The sequence below is a fragment of the Schistocerca serialis genome, chromosome 12, assembly GCF_023864345.2.
Source record: "Schistocerca serialis cubense isolate TAMUIC-IGC-003099 chromosome 12, iqSchSeri2.2, whole genome shotgun sequence".
Lineage (NCBI taxonomy): Eukaryota > Metazoa > Arthropoda > Insecta > Orthoptera > Acrididae > Schistocerca > Schistocerca serialis.
Window position 1 is genome coordinate 121,942,113 of NC_064649.1, and position 17,334 is coordinate 121,959,446.

General features: G+C 36.2%; 2 protein-coding genes across 8 annotated transcripts in view; both read right to left on the bottom strand.

Annotated features, from left to right (window-relative positions):
* Positions 1–14,636: 14,636 nt before the first annotated feature.
* Positions 14,637–15,524, bottom strand: LOC126427988 (piggyBac transposable element-derived protein 4-like). The gene has a single exon (XM_050089873.1). The coding sequence runs from the start codon at positions 15,522–15,524 to the stop codon at positions 14,637–14,639; it is 888 nt and encodes a 295-aa protein (XP_049945830.1).
* A 1,108-nt stretch (positions 15,525–16,632) lies between these two features.
* Positions 16,633–17,334, bottom strand: part of LOC126428309 (1,5-anhydro-D-fructose reductase-like) — a 107,560-nt gene continuing 106,858 nt past the window's right edge. For all 7 annotated transcript variants that reach the window (XM_050090240.1, XM_050090236.1, XM_050090241.1 and 4 more), the window contains exon 8: positions 16,633–16,848. In XM_050090240.1, coding sequence (XP_049946197.1) covers positions 16,806–16,848 — 43 coding nt within the window. In that variant the 3' untranslated portion in view covers positions 16,633–16,805. The remainder of the gene's footprint in view (positions 16,849–17,334) is intronic.

Below are 17,334 nucleotides of genomic sequence, written 5' to 3' on the forward strand. Positions count from 1 at the left end.
ACCGAAAAAATCGGCCTTACAAAAATTGTAGTACACCACCCTCGTTTTAAGTTAAATGCGGGAAATAATCGCGATTAAAGTCAACTGAGGTTGTAGACTCGTTTACCTTGAATTCATCGCAGTTAAAACGAGGTAAGCAGATGCCGTACGAAAATGGCGGCCCGTTTTGATGTTTTATGGGCCAGTTGTACAATCTTGGGCTGTAAATCCAGGGATGGCTAACCGCGGAACAGGCTAATCACGGGTTGGAGAGTGCGTTGTACGACACCTTCTTATTCCCCGATTTGTTATTCCCGCAACTGCGTTCCCGTTCAATTAAGTTGGCAACAACTTAATATCACACTGGCTATTTTCATGTACTTCAGTTCATATACTTTAAATGTCGTCTGCAGAAATAGCGCGTCTAACGTTAGCAAAATTATTCGTTTGATGGTGGTAGATACTGTAGAAGGATTCAAGAGTGTAGTAGAAAACTTCAACGAAGACATTAGTGCAAAACATTTAACTGAGTTTGTAGGGTGCTTGCATGTACAACTTGTAACGATCTATCGAAAAATTCGTTAAAGGATCATCAGGTATTTGTTGCTTACCAGTAAGAGATCTTTCAGGATTTCCAAATAAAGTATGAGAAAAAGTATGCAACAGTTTCCATTCAACTTCATAAATATCGACAGAGCAGCTACAGCAGACGTACGATTTGTTTTCTCTCAAAAAAGAAACGCATAAATATTACACCTAGGCGAGAGATCGCTGGCGCCTGATATGTGAAATCTAAGTTTCACGTTCTATACGATGAAATTTACGATTTGATAAAGTCAATGGAAGGACATCACAGTTTAAGTAGGGACATAATATAAAAGCAACTGCGAAATGCGGTCAATCATAATCAGACCACGAAAATAAATAACTTTAATTTAACTGACTAATATGTCAAAAATAGATATATGATGATTAAAATCATTATCTTATCTTAAATCTTAGAAATTTTTTTCCTTCATGCATTCTTTTCTGTTACATTGCCAAATAATGTCTCTTTTGTTGTTCTAAATCTTTATCAGCTCTTTTCTCCTTTATAACTGCTTTTACAATTGCTGTAGATACACCAGTGAGTGAATCAATAGTTGCTAGATACGGGAATGAAGTTAATAATAATGGTAAAAATCCACTTCATGTTTCGTTTCTTTTTTGTTCATTAAATATTCAACAATTTTTTCACAATAGGAATACCTAATCTAATAATTAAATTTCCAGCAATTTTTTTACCTCTTCTTCGTTTTTGTGCATCTGTTAAATGCTGATGAATATTATTTAATTATTCATTATTCAATTAACTTTTACTGATTTTGGTTCTATTTTGCCACTTGGATGTCTAGCATAATGAATAATAAAGTTATTCATTGATATAGATTAAAAATTAATAAACAATATTTTTGTACTCCCCATTCATTTTTATCAACATTTAATCCAAGTCCTAATTTTCGTTTTCCATACTGCAGTTGAAGCTAATTCTCCACCAACTGGAGCACCTACATCTACATGTACATGGAAACTCTGCAAACGACATTTAAGTGCCTGGTAGAAGGTTCATCGAACCACATTCACAATTCTCTATTATTTCAGTCTCGTATAGCATGCGAAAAGAATGAACACCTATATCTTTCTGTACGAGCTCTGATTTCCCTTATTTTATCGTGGTAATCGTTTCCTCCTACGTAGGACGGTGTCAACAACATGCTTTCACGTTTGGAGGAGACAGTGATTGGAAATTCGTGAGAAAATTCCGTCGCAACGAAAAACGTCTTTGTTTTTATGATATCCATCCCAAATCCTGTATCTTCAGTAACTCTCTCTCCCATATTTCGCGTTAATACAAAACGTGTCCTCTTTGAAATTTTTCGATGTACTCCGTCAATTCTATCTGATAACGATCCCACACCATGGAGCAGTACTCTAAGATAGGATGGGCAAGTGTAGTGTAGGCTGTCTCCTTAGTACATCTGTTACATTTTCTAAGTGTCCTGCCAATAAAACGCAGTCTTCGATTAGCCTTCCCCACATTTTCTATGTGTTCCTAACCAATTTATGTTGTTTGTAATTGTAATTCCTAGGTATTTAGTTGAATTTATGGCCTTGAGGTTTGACTGATGTGTCTTGTAACCGAAGTTTGACGGATTCCTTCTGGCTCTCATGTGGATGACCCCACAGTTTTTGTTATTTAGGTTTAAATGCCAATTTTCGCAACATTCAGATAACTTTTCTAAATTGTTTTTCAAGTTGTTTTGATCTTTTGATGACTTTATTAGTCGATAAACGACAGCGTCATGTGCAAACAACCTAAGACGGCTATTCAGATTGTCTCTCAAATCGTTTATATAGATAAGGAACAGCAAAGGACCTATAACACTACCTTGGGGAGCTCCAGAAATCACTTCTCTTTTATTCGCTGACTTTCCATCTATTACTACGAACTGACCTCTATGACAGGTAATCACAAATCAGGTCACATAACTGAGACATTATTCTATAAGCACACAATTTCACTACATGCCACTTGTGTGGTACAGTGTCATAAGCCTTCCGGAAATCCAGAAATACGGAATAAATCTGAAATCCCTTGTCAATAGCACTCAACAATTCATGCGTACAAAGAGCTAATTGTGTTTCACAAGAACGATGTTTTCTAATCCCATGTTGATGGTGTGTCAATAGACCGTAATTCATAATGTTCGAATACAATATATGTTCCAAAAACCCTGCTGCATATCGACGTTAATGATATAGGCCTGTAATTAAGTGGATGCCTCCTACTGCCTTTCTTGAATATTGGTGTGACCTGTGCAAATTTCCAGTCTTTGGGTACGGATCTTTCATCGAGCGAACGGTTGTATATGATTGTTAAGTATGGAGCTAATGCATCAGCATACTCTGTAAGGAGCCTAATTGGTATACAGTCTGGACCAGAAGACCTGCTTTTATTAAGTGATTTAAGTTGCTTCACTACTCTGAGGATATTTACTTCTACATGAGTCATTTTAGTAGCTGTTCTTGATTCGAATTGTGGACTATTTAATTCGTCTTCTTTTGTGAATTCATTTCGAAAGGCTGTGTTTAGTAACTCTATTTTGGCAGCACTGTCATCGATAATATCTTTATTGCTAGCGTGCAGAGAAGGCATTGATTGTTTTTTGCTGCTACCATACTTCATATACGACCAGACTCTCTTTTGACTTTTTGCCAGGTTTCGAGAAAAAGTTTCGTTTTGGAAACTGTTGTAAGCATTCCGTACTAAATTTCAAGCTTCTGTAAAAGATCGCCAATCTTATTGATTTTGCGTCTGTTTAAATTTGGCATGTTTGTTTCGTTGTTTTAGCAACAGTGTTCTGACCCATTTTGTGTACCAGTGAGGATCAGCACTGTCGTTTCTTAATTTAGTTGGAATAAATCTTTCAATTTTTGCCGATACTGTTTCTTTGAATTCAAGCCACATCTGGTCTACACTTATATTATTAATTTGGAAGGAATGCAGATTGTTTCTCAGGAAGGCCTCAAGTGAATTTTTATCTGCTTTTTTGAATAGGTATATTTTTCGCTTATTTTTGGGGGATTTGGGGGTAACAATATTCAGTCTCGGTACGACAATCCTATGTTCACTAGTCCCTGTATCAGCATTGATGCTTGTTATTAATTCATGATTATTTGTTGCTAAGAGATCAAGTGTGTTTTCACTACCATTTACTACTCTCGAGGGCTCATGGACTAACTGGTCGCAATAATTTTCAGACAGTGCGTTTAGCACAATTTCGGATGATATTTTATGTGTGCCTCCACAATTAAACATGTATTTTCCCCAACATATCGAGGGTAAATTAAAGTCACCACCAACGATAATCGTATAAGTCGGGTACATGTTTGAAATCAAAGTCTAGTTTGCTTTTACATTTTAGCAAATGTATCATGTTAATTGGAGGGTCCAATAATTATATTATTCCGATTGTCAACAATGACCTCTTACCCATACTAACTCACAGGAACAAACTACTTCAATTTCGTGACAAGATAAACTACTTCTAACAACAACAAACACCCAACCACTGACCATGTTTAGCCTATTCTTTTGGAACACCGTTGAGTTCTTCCCAAAAATTTCGGCTGAGCTATAACGATTTGAGCATCAGTGCTTTCTATTAGCGCTTGGAGCTCTGGTACTTTCTCAATATAACTACGAAAATTTACAACTGTTATACTGAAGGCTCCTGTATCTACATTCTTCCTGTGTTCAGCCGCACCCTTTGTGACTGAAGCCCTCCTTGTGTTTTCCCGAGACCCTCTAACCTAAAGCATATGCTTTTTCTTTTGCAGCTACTTGTAGTTTTTTACCATTATCATGGTTTTTCTACTTGTTTATCATCACTATACAAAATATCATATTCTTACATGCTTTATCTAACGGATTTATTCATTTAACTCCATGTTCTAATCTTTCATTTACTTTAGTCCCAGGGTCATACAAATTATGACCAGGTCAATGCTTTTCAGATGGTAAATTGTTAATTGCATTTCTTTTGGATTGTTAATCATTAAATTCATTAGTAAACTTTTTTGTTATTCGTAATTTTTCATTGTGATAATTTTTCTGTCCAGCTAATTCTTCTCTGAGGATTGTTGTTCTGCTATCAAAAAAATGGTTCAAATGGCTCTGAGTACTATGGGACTTAAAATCTGAGGTCATCAGTCCCCTAGAATTCAGAACTAATTAACCCTAACTAACCTAAGGACATCACACACATGCATGCCCGAGGCAGGATTCGAACCTGCGACCATAGCGGTAGTGCGGTTCCAGACTGAAGTGCTTAGAACCGCTTGGCCACACCGGCCGGCTGTTTATCTATCAATTAATTAACTTACATTATTCATCCACATATATTCAACTGGTTTTTCTGAATATTTTTTATTAAATCTTCACCAACATTATGAAATGAATTAGTAAGATTCTTTCTGAAAAACTAGGAAAATAATCTTCAACAATTTTGTTATCAAATAATTATTCTTATTTTCTTTAACTGATTTGATTTTATTTGGCTTATTCTCAGAATATACAACATTTGAGTCATATAAAATTATAGCATAAATTTATAAATCAAAAGAATAGAATTCCTTACCTAGATCATCCAAAGTAATTTGTTTTCCAGTTCAAAGATTCGTCAATCCATCAGTAACTAAATATTCTTTTTCATCAATTTTTTATTTATCTTAACTGAATTCAACTGAATATTCACAGGTTGCAATCCAAAAAGAGTAGATTTACTATGAATGATAAATTTTAACGTTCTTTCACTTATTTTTTAATATCTTTTATTTTTTATTTTTTCCATCATTAACTTCTTCTTCATATTTATTAAATAAATCATGTATTTCTGATTCACTTATTGGATAATGTCTTTTATCACTACCTATTGTTCAATTAATGGAATATCGTTGAATTCTTCTAAATAATGTTGACTATATGGAACATTTGTTTTTCAACTCATATATTTTGTTCTCTTGCTTTTATCACATTATCATCCATCCTTTCCTTCTTTAACTTGTTCAGTTACATCGATAACTGGTTTTTACTTTTTCACAATCTGTTCTTGGCTGTTCCTTACATTTTTTAAACTCTTCTTTTAATTGTTCTTTCACTTTTCTATTTCGTTTAGCTTTTTTAACAATTGCTGGCTTGTATTCTGGAAACATTTATTTAGTATAAAAATACAATAATCATTTTTATTTCTTGTCCATCTTTTATGTTCAACGTTTTTATGTCCAACTTTTATTTAACATTTCAAATTTAAAAAATTTTTAAGCTTTTTCTGTATTTACCATTATTAATTTTTCTTGTCACATCTATTGTTATAATCCAGATTCATCATTATTCCAACATTTGCTTCACATTTCTTTAGCAACATCAGTGTTTAAATTACCACCAACAAATTCATGATAAATACGATTTAAATTTGTGTCACCTTGCCTGAAAATAGTTAAAAAGTTTACATTATCTAACCTATGTTTTGATATTATTGAATAAGTTTGAGCTAAATAAACACAATCTATTCCTTTAATCTAGTACAATATTCTCTTACTACATTTTGATTTTCAGGAATGAAATCACATTAAACTAGAACTGAACTTTTTGCGTTCATCTAATGGAATAATTTCATCATTATTTTCAAGTAGCAATTTTTAATTCATTTTATGTTCAATTTTTTCACATCTATTTATAAATTCTTGATATTTTGCCTCATTGAAACTTTTTGAACAAACTTACAAATGATTAATTTATTTTCAGTTGAACCATCCTGGAGCTAGAATATACTTATCATTCATTAATGTTGTTTTTACACAACCACTTGGTACTATTACTGATCATCGAATTGAGTGTGGCAAAAGTTCACCATGTTTGTTTTTTTAAAATTTTTTCACGAATTCGTATTTTTGGTTTCTTATCTGAAATTTATTTACATAATTTTTATTAATATTAATGATCAGATTATTTCAGTTGATTGATAATTCATCTGTTCTGAAGAAAAGACTATATGTTCCATTGAAAGAAATGTATAAAAATGTTTCACTGGTTGGATTATATTTAACTTTCTTAACTCCAAATATTCCAACAAAAAATAGTAAATTTTATACTAATGAAGAAACGACAGAAATTCCAGTTGGTCAACACAGTTCGAAAAATTAAGAAAACTTTATACAGTGGAAAAAAATATAACATACATACTGAGGAAGACAAAATTTTGAATAGAGTTGTTACTGAAAGTTAAATTATTTAAAGATAAGAAGATTGTATTGGACAACTTTTACGAGTTAATATTCAAATTACTGACGCTAATGTATAAAACAATTGCTAATAATGTTCCTAAAATTAGTTCATTTGAATTTAGAAATATTAATTTTGATCTAGCTAATGGAATGTTAGTTAAACACAATGATCATTTTCATAGAGAAACTAATATTATTTCTGCATTTAAACCAAATTCTGAATTTGGAGGACCGATCATTTATGAACCCTATTATCCTATACATGTAACCAATTTTTGACACTATCAAAAATTTAATAACTACTATTACTGATGAGAATTTAATTGACTTCAATGGTGCTCATGTAACAGCAATTTTAGAATGAATTAATAATTTTTTCCATAAAAATAATGAACAAAATCGAGCGTTATCAGTTTTAGTCATTTCCTGTAAATGAGAAGACAAAAAGTAGTTTAAACCTTCGTAACAAGGAAACAGAAATTAATATTAATATTAGTGATACATGTATTCACTCTAATTATTCACAACTTTATATGACATTTGATGTTATTCATACAGATGAAACAGATTTTTCTGCATATGATTGTAAGTTGAATTTTAAACTAATTTATAATTATGTGTTAAAAATGTTTGATGTTATTACAGTTAAAAAGAAGGAAACAATACTTTATCTAGAATAGAACATCCATTTATTCCTTCACCAAATCTTATTCCATTAACTTCATTTCTATCCAATGAATTTACTACTGAAGGACATATTATTAACAATGATGAAATTAAAAACTAACAAAATGAATTGCTTCATCAATTAGATTTACTTGGTGGATTTTTAAGGAGTTTAAAAAACAATTTTGTAAGGTGATTTAACAGTAACTTTCACCTAGGGTTCAAGAAAATACCAAGAAGATTCTATTCTTCAATGGGCTATTAATAATGAGAATGGTACACCACCAAAAGAAGGCAAAATTGTTGTAAAAATATGGAAATTCATGTTTCTATTAATAAATATGAACCAGGATATTCACCTGAACTGGAACAAGAAAGTCTTAAAAAACGCAGATATTCCAATTTTTTCCTTCAACTACAAACAATAAAGTTTGTTGTATTACAGGGAAAAGAAATTTTGAACCAGATCCTACTAATTATTGTAATTTTGCCGAATCTTAGGTGCCTAACTTTATTTTTTTACCAAAATAATCGAAAAAATAGTGAGTTTTATGATTCTTCTTTATTGTATCATGTTAAATTACAAATACTTAAGTTAAAAAATTGAAGAATTGAAGATTTTCCTCAAGAATGATGAATTCTTGATCCTCCAAATAATTTTTAAAAGCTTTCAATGCTTTTAAAGGTTTTAAAAGAATAATGCAATTAAATAACGACGTAAATGTAAATATTCAATTTTATTCAAAATTATCCTATCTATGTCATAAATATGGAAAGAAGAATGAATGTTTAACTACTGAAAAAACAGCAATGAAATTATATGCACTTCTTACTGAAAATATACCTAATCATACAATAGCATATATAATTATGTATGCTAAAAAGAATTTAATTTATGATTCACAACATACAATTTTAACTGAAAATTTTTAATTACGCAAATAAATAAATTTTTTTAACAAGTTATAAAAGTGTTATCTTCATTTTTCATTTCCTTTTGAAATGTTTTCAGAAGATTAGAGAAGACAAAAGCTGAAAAAATTATGGTTTTAATTTTTGGAAACCAGTTTTTTCTATATACATAAAATCAAAACCAAGTGCACATGAATGGTAGAGTTGAAATTCTTGTAAATAAACTTAACAGTTAAGTAATGGTTGTTTGTAAGTGTTCATTAAATTATAAGAACTTAAAGTAAATATATCTTACAATATTTAAAAAGCTGGAAGTTTAATAACTAAATATGGTGGCAAACCGTTTCTTTTAGTTTGTTATACTAAATATTTTCAGACACGATGATAAATTAGAGAAAATTGTTAGAATAAATTTTGTTTATTGGGATGAAAAACAAAACAAAGATTGTTTGGTTGTGTTACTGAATTTGAATAAATTTTAAAATTTGTATTTTTTTAAATTTTTAAATTGAATGATAATTTTGTTTGCAGATATAGACAAATTTTTAAATGGGGGAAACAGCAAAACTAAGGCCTTGGCTTCATATCGAGAAATTTTTAAAAAATATTCTCTTTGGTCCAGAAATCCCTTACATATACTACTGACCATGGTGTCATCAGCATATCTTACTTGATGTGGCTTTGGGGGTTGTGTCATGTCATTGATGTAACAAAATTAAAAAAAGAAAAGGACCAACAATTGACTCCTGCGGCAACCCCTAAATTACTGTACCCGTAGAAGACCGGAACTCTATGAACATATTACCTACAGCGGTACAGCATGTGTCACAGATGACTAGGGTGAACGATGGCTGTGGAGATGTGTACAGGTGAACAGATGTTCCACTGTTGGGATGCCTCCTCAACGGCTGTTTAGCAAACATTGGTGTAAACCAACCTCTACAGCAGGCGCTTGGTTCATGCATTCTAACTGCTGTTCATCAGTGACAAAAGCTAGAATTTGCATGCCAATACTGCAGCTGGATGTCCATTGAGTGGTGACAGGTGGCCTTTTCAGATGAATCACGTTTCATGCTGCACCAGACAGCCAGACATTGGCGTGTGTGGCATGTAAACATCTGAAAGCAAACACCTTCCAACCAGGAGGTAGCATTATGGTCTGGGGATTGTTTTCTGGCATTCCGTGGATGACGAAGTCATTCCGGAAGGCACAATGGATCAACACAAATACGCATCTATTCTTGGGGAACGTGTCCACCATTACGTGAAGGTTATATTTTCTCGGTATGAAGGCATCTATCAGCAAGATAATGCAACATTTCACACAGCTCGCAGTGTATACGTGCGGTTCAGAGAGCAGCAGGGTGAGCTTATCATACTCTTGGCTGTCAAACTCTCTGAATTTAAAGCTAGTTGAGAATCGGTGGGACCATCTCAATCTGGCTGCTTGTGCCATGGATTCTCATCCGAGAAACCTAACGCAGTTGGCCACTGCACTTGATTAAGTACAGCTCCACATCCCATTTGGAACCTTCCAGAACCTCACCTCTTGCATATCTAGTATTGCAAAAGATGGTTACTCAGGCTTTTGATGGGTGCTCACATTAATGTAACTGGACAGTGTGCATACTTACAGGTCTAGTATGAGAAGGATATGACACGTAGTTGTACATGACCTTATAGCAGGGAACATGTCGGCTTCGCCCTGAAGTAATTTGAGAAAACCTGGTAAACCAAAATCAGGATGAAATCAAAGGAGTTTTATAATCAATAACTGTTTATAGAAGTCGTTAGCTGTTTTGCCATACAACTGTCTCCCTTGTACAAATTTAGATAAAATACACAATAGAAATATTAATATTAATTAAGGTGCTGAACAGTTCATATAACAACAACAGGTATGTTGATTCAAGTATTGCAATAGTAGTAGAATAATTATTGCTAAACTAACATATCATAAACACAGAGTTCACTATTTTGTCATATGTTGTTTAGATATTTTCTCACTATGTCATAGACGGTGACTACTCCAAGAGGTTGCTACTGGAAAGAGGGACATGTACACGTTTCTGAAACAGATTCTTCAGTAATTCTTCATGGTGAATCCTTAATAGGGAGCAAGTAAATGGGAGGCAGTGCACATCAGCAACTGTTTCATTTCCTCCTCACAATAAGCTGCCTCATTAAGACTGAGGAGGTACAGCTGGTCTGGTAATTTCCCATGAGATAACCTCAACTATATTAAAATGGAGCTCCTTCTTCTCCTGTAGTTTGTTTTGTGGAACTGACGTCACAATGGGATCTTGAACTTCTGTGTAGTGCCTGCTCTTTAATTACCTTGATGAAATCTAGTCTTCTTGCCAAAGGATATTGATGCTGGATATGATGATGTAAAATTCTGTATGAAGTAATTTTATACTTAAAAGTATCCCTGTTGTTAATACTGCCATTGCAAGTTTGTCCACTTTTTCATTGTTTCTGACTTCTCTGTGTGCTTTCACCCAAGGCATCTCTATGACTGTTTTACTTTTCTGTTACACCGAATACAGTGTTCTATTCTATTGATAGTACAATTATACAAAAATGAACTCCAGTTTCTTGTTGACATAGAATTTAAGAGAGACATTGAATCATTGACCATCAAAACTACATTTGGGACTATGTGCATAGCATAATTTAGTTTTTCAATTATAGTGAATGATTCTGGAGAAAAAATTGAGGTGTTTTCTGCTAACTGATATTTTCTATCATCTCTTAATCGTGGGTACTGAAAAACGCATCCTAATTAGTCATTTAAAGTTTGCTTAGATCTAGTATAGTTGAAGAAATAACCTGGCCATTTATTGAGCATCTCCCCATACATTTTTGAGTAAGTATTGACATGATTTTTTTATGGACTAACAATAAGACGCATAGGTAATTTGTACATTATAACGGAACATAATGCTTCTTGATGACAATAATTTTCTTTTTTAAATAATTCCGTAACTTGTGATTATGGTACAAAGTTTGGGTGATTTTTCTTCTACAGTTACCTTTGGCCACAATAGAGAAGGGGCTTGTACATGTGATTGCTGGGTGCTCACAAATGGACAGTCGCTTTAAGGTCAGTTGCTTGTGAATCTACATAAAAAATATATTTTTACTTTTTCCTCTTAAATCAAAGTTTAAAGTATTTTGAAAAATTGGTAGTTAAAAGAATCTGGCTTCAAAAAAACATTTCAAGTGTCTGCTCTTTAATTACCTTGATGAAATCTAGTCTTCTTGCCAAAGGATATTGATGCTGCATATGATGATGTAAAATATATTTTTACTTTTTCCTCTTAAATCAAAGTTTAAAGTATTTTGAAAAATCGGTAGTTAAAAGAATCTGGCTTAAAAAAAAACATTTCAAGTGTGAAAGCAGTGGAAACATAGATATGGCCACACACAGGGATCTTCAAGCTGGTTTTTAAGCAACCCCCACCCCCAGTGTCCAAAGTACAACCATGTTGAACTTCTTGTGGCACAACAAAATTTACATCTCTTAAGTTGCACTACTGAAAATTGGGAGTTCACAGAAGCAACTGCATTGCAAATGCAGTACGCCACTAGCTGTGGAGACCCTTTTTTTGCGTATGTGAAGCTGACTTAAAGATGACATTTGAAGTGTGAAAGCAGCGGAAACACGGGTACGGTCACACAGTCGGGGATCTTCAAGTTGGTTTCCAAGCAACTCCCCAGTGTCCAAAAAGAGTGGCACCACAGCTATAGCCCATATCACATAGGACAGCACATCCGCGCATAGAGGTGAAGGGGTAAGAAAGCACGGAGGGATGAGAACTGCGCATGTACACTCCTGGAAATTGAAATAAGAACACCGTGAATTCATTGTCCCAGGAAGGGGAAACTTTATTGACACATTCCTGGAGTCAGATACATCACATGATCACACTGACAGAACCACAGGCACACAGACACAGGCAACAGAGCATGCACAATGTCGGCACTAGTACAGTGTATATCCACCTTTCGCAGCAATGCAGGCTGCTATTCTCCCATGGAGACGATCGTAGAGATGCTGGATGTAGTCCTGTGGAACGGCTTGCCATGCCATTTCCACCTGGCGCCTCAGTTGGACCAGCGTTCGTGCTGGATGTGCGGACCGCGTGAGACGACGCTTCATCCAGTCCCAAACATGCTCAATGGGGGACAGATCCGGAGATCTTGCTAGCCAGGGTAGTTGACTTACACCTTCTAGAGCACGTTGGGTGGCACGGGATACATGCGGACGTGCATTGTCCTGTTGGAACAGCAAGTTCCCTTGCCGGTCTAGGAATGGTAGAACGATGGGTTCGATGACGGTTTGGATGTACCGTGCACTATTCAGTGTCCCCTCGACGATCACCAGTGGTGTACGGCCAGTGTAGGAGATCGCTCCCCACACCATGATGCCGGGTGTTGGCCCTGTGTGCCTCGGTCGTATGCAGTCCTGATTGTGGCGCTCACCTGCACAGCGCCAAACACGCATACGACCATCATTGGCACCAAGGCAGAAGCGACTCTCATCGCTGAAGACGACACGTCTCCATTCGTCCCTCCATTCACGCCTGTCGCGACACCACTGGAGGCGGGCTGCACGATGTTGGGGCGTGAGCGGAAGACGGCCTAACAGTGTGCGGGACCGTAGCCCAGCTTCATGGAGACGGTTGCGAATGGTCCTCGCCGATACCCCAGGAGCAACAGTGTCCCTAATTTGCTGGGAAGTGGCGGTGCGGTCCCCTACGGCACTGCGTAGGATCCTACGGTCTTGGCGTGCATCCGTGCGTCGCTGCGGTCCGGTCCCAGGTCGACGGGCACGTGCACCTTCCGCCGACCACTGGCGACAACATCGATGTACTGTGGAGACCTCACGCCCCACGTGTTGAGCAATTCGGCGGTACGTCCACCCGGCCTCCCGCATGCCCACTATACGCCCTCGCTCAAAGTCCGTCAACTGCACATACGGTTCACGTCCACGCTGTCGCGGCATGCTACCAGTGTTAAAGACTGCGATGGAGCTCCGTATGCCACGGCAAACTGGCTGACACTGACGGCGGCGGTGCACAAATGCTGCGCAGCTAGCGCCATTCGACGGCCAACACCGCGGTTCCTGGTGTGTCCGCTGTGCCGTGCGTGTGATCATTGCTTGTACAGCCCTCTCGCAGTGTCCGGAGCAAGTATGGTGGGTCTGACACACCGGTGTCAATGTGTTCTTTTTTCCATTTCCAGGAGTGTAGCTGCAGAGAATGGGCAAAGTAAGTCCATTGTGCCAAGCTGCACTGCTGAGGACAACAGTTAGACTCATTTGCCTACGGTACATCGTATTATACGTTCAGATCAATGAGGGGAATAGTAAATATTAAAATCAGTTCTGATCAATCATCATGAGAGAAATATTAATACTTACCATGCTAAGCCCTTAACTGCATGCCACTCCCTGTGTGCTGGCTGATTTTTTCTATTTTCAGCAGATTTTAAATAGCTGTAAAGGACGTTAAGTTAGAGATACATAAAAACTACAGGTATGGTTTAAAACTTTAAGGTTTCAACTTTACATGGGTTAACAGTCATGTGTATGGGGCATATACTGTTTCCGAGAAGTGATGTGGATTTCTCCTCGATTTTGCGAAAGTAAATTTTTGTCAAAAATTTATTTTTACTACTTTATTCAATTTAAAGACACAGAAAAGACATTTGTTATACCATTTGCACATAAAGCATAGCTACATACACATAAGCTATTTTGCATAGTGAACCACAGTGTGATAAAGCTTGAAGCACGGGGTGACACACAAACCTACATTACACTCACTGCACTCATAAGAAGTATCTTTCCTCCCAGCTTTCCCAGTAATGTTCTTTTGTTTTCCACTACACACTACACAACGTCTTTGTGCTTTCTTCTTTCCTTCTGCCATTTCCACACGTTTCGGAAAATGTTTCTGCGACAATCACGGAATCGATGCAGATCCATGAGAATCCTCAATTCTCTCTCCTCTCTGTAACACTAGTGCAGTACAGACCTCCTGTATAAACTTAGGAGTGCTCAGTTTCTTCTCATTGATGCAATTGTGCAAAATACAACCATTGGAAACTGCCATAATTATACAGTGGAAGGCAAGCTTTCTCCACCACTTCACTGTTTTGTGATCAAGTGCTCCATATGAAAGACGCTGATCAAAAAGGTCTACACCAGCTTTATGTTTGTTGTAATCCAGCACTGCCACTGGTTTCTACTTCTCATTGCCTTCTCTTGTAGCAACAGGCAACATTGAGGATGTGTGCCTGGTACTTATCATCCACACATCCCTCTTGTCTTTCCATCGCAATGCTAGCACATAATTCGTGAGGCGAAATATTTGTTCACCCTTTTTGAGTTTACCCTCTTTGAGAGCCTTGGGCAATCCTTTTCTGTTTGGCATTACAGTCCCTACAAGACCAGTGTTGGCTCTAGCCAGTTCTTCGGCTAGCTGAACACTGGTGTAAAATCTGTCAACATATACAGTGTGGCCCTTACCTTGAAGTGAGCCGAGCAATCTCTTTACCACTGCAGAAGCACTGTTGTCCAGTTTATCGTCCCTTCCGTGGTAAACTTCAAAGTTGTATATGTACCCAGTTTTGGATTCTGCAAGAATGTATAGCTTCATGCCATATTTGTTTGGCTTATTAGCCATATAAACTTTGAAACCTACACGCCCTCTGAAAGGACACATACCTTCATCAATGGTTAACGCTTCACCTGGCTGATAACTTTCTTTGAAATTCCTTACCAAATCATCCAGAAGAGGCCTGACCTTATGAAGGGCATCAAAGTCCACTTCACCTTTCTTTTTTTGCTTTATATTGTCATTTATGTGGAACATAGACAAAATACTCAGAAATCTGTCCCTTGGCATAATATTGGGGCAAAAATTGCAGCTAACCACTGGATCACTACACCAGTGACTGGTCATACTTGGTTTCTCACTGATTGACATGTGGAGGATAATAGCCAGAAACGTCTTTGTTTCAGCAATTGTTAGCGTCCTCCACTGCTTGAATCTAGAATTGGGCCCTAATTTGTTTTGTGCTCTCAGTGTGGCCAGCTTCTGTCTAGCATATAGGTTTGTTTGTTCCTTCATAATTGAAATAACGCTGTCATTTATAAAATGAGAAAAAAAATCTAAATATTCACTAGACTGACCGAGTCCTACATTATTTAGCACACCATGAGACCCTGTAAATAACTAAATGTTTGGTGTTTGATCCACAATAGTCCAGTCATCCTTTGAAATGTCACTCAATCTTGACCTCTTTCGATGATGAGTGGAGGGGGGGGAACCACAGGCGCTGGCTCGCCTTCATCTGAAGACAAATCTGTGTCTGAAATAATACAGAACGTAACAGAACAAATCGCAACATGAACTGTCTTGTTCTGCATCGATTTAGTAAGATGTTAGACTTACCTCGACTATCGTTATTTTCCGGCATTTCATAATCACTGTCACTATCGAAATCCGAAAAATCATCATCAGTAGGTTCAGCAAGTACTTCTTCAATCATTTTTCAAAGTTTTGCATCTTCATGACTTGCCATTGTGAGTAAAAAGAAGATAAACCAGCTAAAACCAAAATACTAGCGCCAAAATCAACGGTAAGCAAACGACAGGATACCACAGAACACGTAACATACGCCTGAAAAACACACGTGAATTCGTTCGGAAATATATACGGATATATCGCATTACCTCACTAGGTGCTGCGACCTAGCGCTCATATGATGAACTACAAGCATTACAAGACCTACAGGTTGTAGCGGGAACGCTAACAATGCGTTTGAAACACTAAAACAATGTGGAATGCAGCGGGACGTAATATTACGGCGGCCGCATTTTCTTCGTTTCCGCCCGCGACGTAATATCACGGCAGCCGCACGGTAAGTGTTAATTCACATCTTGATGACATTGCATCCACTGCTCCACAGATTTACTCTGCATGATGTTGGGAGGTGAGAACAGCTGACACAGCTTTGTGAAGATGTGAAGTACAATTTTTCTCAAAATGACAATTGTCTAATGACAAGATCACTGAAACTGCTTGCAATAATTATCATTTATTGCTCTAAGCTCTACAACCATGTTATCTGAATAACAACTTACATCACACAGTCAAACATGAAAATATATATAGGTATATGAGTTGAGAAGGGATATAGTGGGAAATATTCAGTCTTCTCAAATAAGAACAGCAATTTACTAAAAACATACTTTTGTATTTTTTCATTAGAGAATATATAATCACAAAAATTTTGTTATAAATGTCTGCAGAAAAGGCAGCAATCACATATGCTGCCAAGAATTAATTTCATCAGACGTCCCTGATAAAGCTTCCAATACATTGTCTAGTGCTGCAAGTATTGAAGTATCAGTATCTCTCGTGGAATGGATACTCTGGATGTTTTGTTCTTCTGGAATAGGGAAAAAGAAAGATGAAAAAGCAATCAATAATACAAACACCAACTAAATGAAGCTATGAGGCATATTATAAAATTAAAGGCCATTTGCTAATAGTAAAATTTAAACTTTTACATCCATAAAAGACACACTTCTTAAAATATTCCGGGCTATTATGCTGTTGTTTGATATATTTCTTGTTAGCTTTCAACAAGAAATTCATCTGACCACAACATAACAGTTGTAATACTTTAATAAGGGTGATATTTCTTAATATATAACAGCATTCAGCTCAAAACAATGTTGCAGTGCCATGTATTAATTATTTACAGAGCCACACAAGTCAGTATTTTGAAACAGTGGAAGAATGGAAAAACAGACGCTTAGCTCAGGAAAAGTCAGTTTATGTTCCACATATAGAAAGGGATACACAAACAAATACTGGTCCTGATGTATTCTAGAAGATAAGTAGAAGAAAGGGAAAACCATGGTTACAGCAT